The 5297-nt window shown below is 53.2% G+C and overlaps 1 protein-coding gene across 1 annotated transcript; it reads right to left on the bottom strand.

Moving 5' to 3' along the window:
- Positions 1-941: 941 nt before the first annotated feature.
- On the bottom strand, positions 942-4895 carry FZD4 (frizzled class receptor 4). The gene is made up of 2 exons (XM_063325310.1): positions 4594-4895; positions 942-3296 (listed from the first exon to the last, which is right to left on the bottom strand). The coding sequence occupies exons 1-2, from the start codon at positions 4858-4860 to the stop codon at positions 1968-1970; spliced, it is 1596 nt and encodes a 531-aa protein (XP_063181380.1). The 5' UTR covers positions 4861-4895; the 3' UTR covers positions 942-1967.
- Between the last annotated feature and the right edge of the window lie 402 nt (positions 4896-5297).

The raw sequence follows: 5297 nt of genomic DNA, 5'->3' as shown, positions 1-5297 counted from the left end.
TTAGGGTTTGTTTGGGGTTTGGGTTTCTCTTTTTTTTTTTTTTTAAAAAAAAAAAAAAAAAGTGCTCTAGCACATGTTTCAACATTGACATTGAAACAATACACGCTTCTGGGACAGATTAGTGCTCACGGCCAGAGCTGGAATGAGTTGTGGTTTGGGAAGCACATGGGGCACCTGTGTGAAAAGCGAGGACTGTAATAAAGCAGCGCCTGTTCTCAGCTGCCCTCGAAGGTCGCGCGAGCCGGGGCACCGGGGGGATGCTCCGCAGCTGACCAGGTTCCAGACAGACAAACAAAGCAAAAGTTTAGGGCACACAGATAAAACCAAAGGTCCTTCAAAGGGACAGAGTATCAGAACAGTCTTCTCTTAAGTGCTTCTGGGCTATTTCTGGTTGCATCACCTTTCTGATCAGCCAAACAAGCCCCCGACACAAGGTTCAAGCTCCCCACGAGCACGAGCTGATGCGTCCTCCAATAAAAGGGTACGAAACCCTCGACAGTTGCTGTGAAACAACATTATTCACCACGAAGCCGGACCTCTTCTCTGGGGATCCCTTCACAAAACCTGGAAATGTCTCTTGTCGTTCCCGAGGACTGAACGCCTGCTCACACTCTGCATGTAAATATACGTTAAAAAAACCTCCATAGCTGTCAGCGAGCAGTCGGAGCATCGTCGCGGCAGTCAGCTGTACTGCGATGTCATGGGCTGAGAATGTTCTTTTAATTGTAACTGACACACATAATTATACAACTGATCTGTGTGAACATGATGTTGCCAAGGAACTTAACATTTCACTTCTCCCCAGACTGGCGTCTGCAGAGATACCATCGCTCTGAACGAAATATATTAAGACTTAATTGCTTCATGCAATGGGTCTCCAGAGAGAGACAGATAAGTTTACTCGGAGAAAACTGGCATTGTTTGAAGAGACCCTCAACTCATTTTTCTCTTTCCTGGAGGAAGGAACACCACAATGTAAGACTTTATTTAAGGCTCTTAAAAGCAGCAGAATAAAGTAGTTCACTGCAAATAGCAGGAGCACCTGAAGGGAGAGGGATGGAGGCAGGCGGATAACGATAATTGATGCAGAAGACCATCACAGTCTCCCGGCTCCCACTGACTCCTCTACTTCTGACAGTGGCCTTGAGTAAAGCTTTCAAAAAAATAGAAATATTGATAGAACCACAGAATGATTCAGGCGGGAAGGGACCTAGGGAGGTCCAAATTCCTACAAGGCAGAGTCAGCTTTCAATTCAGACCAGGCTACAGATGGTAAAAAGAACGAGTCGAAATTATTATTAGACCATCAGATTACTTATAGAAACACCCTCACCAATACCTCACTAAATCCTACTCATCACGGGTAACGCTCAGACCTGCAAAGCCCCCTTGGTATCTGTTGGAGGACGCGATCCATGGCTGACTTGTGCAGCATTTGGGAGCAACAGAATTCCCCAGGGCATAAAGACACAACCCTCAGCAAGCGCGTCCTTCACGACGCTGAACTCGCAAAGATGACACCTAACTGAGGTCCTGGGTGCTCCATCTTCTGGCAACCGGACCCTAAATCGGCCCAGGATTTGGCCCTGGACCGCATTTCCTCCATCAGCTGTAAGACGATGGAAAGAAAACAACGTGCCCCAGCTGTGGGCTACAGTCCCTCAGCTTCTGAAGACTTCAGTATATTGCATCCTGCTTTGAAAAAAAAAGGAAGATAACGTGTTTGGATATTTCACAGCTTTTAAAGCCTCCCTGGGCTTTCCTATTTTGGGCAGCATGACTTATGGCTATTGTATCTGCAGCATGATCTTTTTGCTGTTTATTCTTTAAGGCTTTTTTTTTCCATCCCTCGGAGACAGGTTGTGTAACCGTCTCCCTACTCTACTCCCAACATTTACACAGCAATGCTCACACACGACCAGTCCTTCCCGGGACAGCACTCGGACCATGGCGGGGTCGTCCTTTTCTCATACCACCGTCTCGTTCCCCTTCCCAGGTTTCACCCAACCATCTGCTCTCTTCTCCCGTTTCACTTTCCCTGAGTTCACCAGTCTGTTTGAGCACTTCTGCCACGTGTGCAGAGTTTTGGCTGACCAGATCCACATACCCGATGTAATACCCACCAGGAGGGACATGAAGATTTTGAGCATCTCCACTGCCATATTGGAATCATCTGCTGAATAGCGGAAAATGGCCCAGTTGGAGATTTCGTAGAAATAACAGGCGATGACACAGGTTGCTGGGACGGTGTACAGGACTGAAAAGACACCGATTTTGACCATCAGCCTTTCCAGTTTGTCAGTTTTAGTTCCATCTTTCTGAAGATTAGACCTAATTTTAAATAAGGCCACCAGTCCCGCTGCAATGAATAAAGTCCCAATGACCAGGTAGGTAAAAAGCGGAGCGACGACAAAGCCCGTCAGAGCGTCTAGGTTCTGGTTCCCAACGTAGCACAGACCGGTGAGCTCGTCTGCATCTACGAGTCTCATAATCAAAATGACGATGGTCTTCACGGCGGGGATAGCCCAGGCTGCAATGTGGAAATAAGAGCTGTGCATTTCTATAGCTTCATGGCCCCACTTGAGTCCTGCAGCCAGAAACCACGTCAATGTGAGAATAACCCACCAGATGGAGCTAGCCATCCCGAAAAAATACATCAGCAAGAAAATTATAGCACATCCTGTGTTCTTAAGACCTTCTTGGATAAGAACAGGTTCTGCTGCCTCTTCAAAATCACAGGATATCCTTTCCCGGCCCACAGTTAGCCTCACAATATAAGCAATGCTATAAATATTGTAGCACATGCTCAAAAATATGATTGGGCGCTCCGGGTAGGAAAATCTGGATGAATCAATCAGGAAGGTCAGGACCGTGAAGGCAGTTGAGATGAAGCACAGACTGGCCCACACGGCCATCCAGATATCCGTGAATTCCTTAGCCGACCTGCTGTAGAGACCAGCGTCGTAGCCGCACTTCAGGACACAGTTCAAGCTTCTCTTCACCCAGATGTACTGCTCCGAGTTAGATCCCATGCTGTGGCACTCTTCTCCGGGCTGCAAGGAGGTCTTGCTATGAAGGGGAACCTCTTCGTCTCCCGGGCCCTCCATGCACATGTGGTTGTGATCATTCTGGGGTGGGAATTTGCTGCAGTTTAGGCTGTCCGGCCAGGCAAACCCGAATTCTTTCAGAACGGGTTCACATCTTCTTTTGACGGAGAGGCACATGCCACCGCAGGGACCTATGGGGATGTTAATCTTCTCCGTGCACATCGGGACATAGACCGAACAAAGGAAGAACTGGAAGAGAGAAACAGAAATCACAAGTGCGTAAGGGGAAAATTAGACAGGTCGAAATATAACAAGTTTGGTGAGGTTTTTTTGCCTTTTTAGCAGTAATACTTGGTCCTTTGCCTTAAAAAACAGGAAGCAGCATAAAACAAATAAACCAAGAACAATAAAAACAAAAGAGAAAAAAAGCAAACCCTAACAATGTTGTCTTCTTTCAGTTCAAACGTGGTCCAAAGCCAATGCCTGAACATTTTAGTCCCTAGATTAGCTCCACGTAAATTTAGCCCATCAGTTTCAATAAAGCGAGTGGGATTTAGCCAGATCTAAACCTCAAGGGTGCAATTTACAAAAGCAAAGAAACAAATTAAAGCGGTTTAAACAAATACATATATTTGTTCTAGGCACTGCCTGGATATTACAGCTTACAAGAAAACAGAAGAAAAGGCGTTTATTGGATTACTTTGGTTCACGATCCTCCTAGAAGAATGTGATTTTCTTTTACCATAAGGTCACGTACGTATTCGGGACAGTCATAAAACATTGTAGTTTTCTCGGCTTTTGAATAATCGCAATTCTGCGACGCGACAGCGTAAGCGGGACTGCGTGCTAATTCGGGAGCTCTGCCCCAAGAAACAAGCTGGTTTTTGTTTGATGAAATCCATGCCCGGGGCGGGGGGGGACAAGGTTCTTGCCGTTCGCCTGGGAAAGAAACTCCTGGGGTGGGAGTCCCGGAGGAGGTCCCCGGCGGCTCCCAGGAGCCGGCTCCCTTCGGGTCTCATCTCCGAGGGTCGCAGCACCTCGGGTACAACAGAAACGGAGGGGAACGACCAGGCAAAGCTCCGGGAGCCCCAGCTTCCCCCAGCACCGCGCCGGGCTCCCGCGCCGCCTTCCCGGGGCTGCGCTGCCCGCCCCCCGCCGCCCCCCGCACCTCGGCCCGGGATGAACCGGGCAGCGAGGAACGGCACGGCAGGGCGGCGGGACCTTCGGGCGGTCTGGGGTTTTCGATTGGGTTTTAGACTGAGACAAGGGGATGGGGAAGCAGGGAAAGGGATGAGGAAAGGGGGAACGGGGTGGCGAACGGGGGGAAAGGGATGGGGAAGGGGGAAAAGGGATGGGGAAGGGGGAAAAGGGATGGGGAAGGGGGAAAAGAGATGGGGAAGGGGGACCGGCGACGGGGACAGGGGACGGGGGAGCGAAAGGGGGACAGGGAAAGGGATGGGGGACGGGGATGGGGGATGCGCGGTGGCAGCCCCCCCCTCTCCCGGCCCCGCACAAAAGGGGTACCCCCCCCGGAGCCCCGACCCACCTGGAGCTGGCTGGAGCAGCCGTACTGGATGAGGGGGGTGAAGGTGGTGAGCTGCAGCTCCGCGTCCGCCTGCAGCTCGTGTCCCACCAGGTTGGGCATCTTGGTGACATTGTAGCCCAGGTTCTGGCACATGGCGATGCGGATGGCGTCGCAGCGACGCTCCTCTTCGTCGCCGAAACCCCGCGCCCCGCCGAGCAGCCCCGCCAGCAGCACGGCCACCAGCCCCCCGACGCCGGTCGCCCCCCCGCCGCCGCCGCCCCCCGCCATGGCCCGAGCAGCCTCCACCGGCCCCGGCCCCGGCCCCGGCCCCGGCCCCGGCCCCGGCCGCGCCGTGCCGCACGGGCCGGCTCCAACGGGGAGGGGCCGGGGGCGGCTCCGCTATTAAAGAGCTTCGTGGAGAAACTGCCCAGGGGAGGGACGGCGCCTCCCCGAGCCCTCCCAGCGCCGCCGCCCCCGCCCCGGGGAGCCCCGGCCGCCGCACACCCCCTCTCCGGGAAGGGGGGGGTCCTACCTGCGCCCCCACCCCGGCACCCAGAAGAGCCCCCCCTCCGCTGCCGGGGGAGCCCCGGCCCGCGCCCCCACCCCCGGGACGCGCTTTTCTCCCCGGCTGCATCTCGCCACCCTTCTTCTCCTCCCTGGGGACCCCTTACCTGCACCCCCATCCTTCTCCCTCCCAAACACCCCGGGGAGCTCTGCCCGCGCCC

Source organism: Chroicocephalus ridibundus, chromosome 1, assembly GCF_963924245.1.
Source record: "Chroicocephalus ridibundus chromosome 1, bChrRid1.1, whole genome shotgun sequence".
In the NCBI taxonomy this organism is placed as follows: domain Eukaryota; kingdom Metazoa; phylum Chordata; class Aves; order Charadriiformes; family Laridae; genus Chroicocephalus; species Chroicocephalus ridibundus.
This window is presented reverse-complemented; position numbering and strand designations above follow the sequence as displayed.

Excerpts from the sequence above, each read along its gene's own strand:
- FZD4 (XM_063325310.1), bottom strand. The coding sequence starts at position 4,860 with ATGGCGGGGGGCGGCGGCGGCGGGGGGGCGACCGGCGTCGGGGGGCTG. Across the intron at positions 3,297-4,593 it reads GCTGCTCCAGCCAGCTCCAG|TTCTTCCTTTGTTCGGTCTA; the intron begins GTGGGTCGGGGC and ends TCTCTCTTCCAG.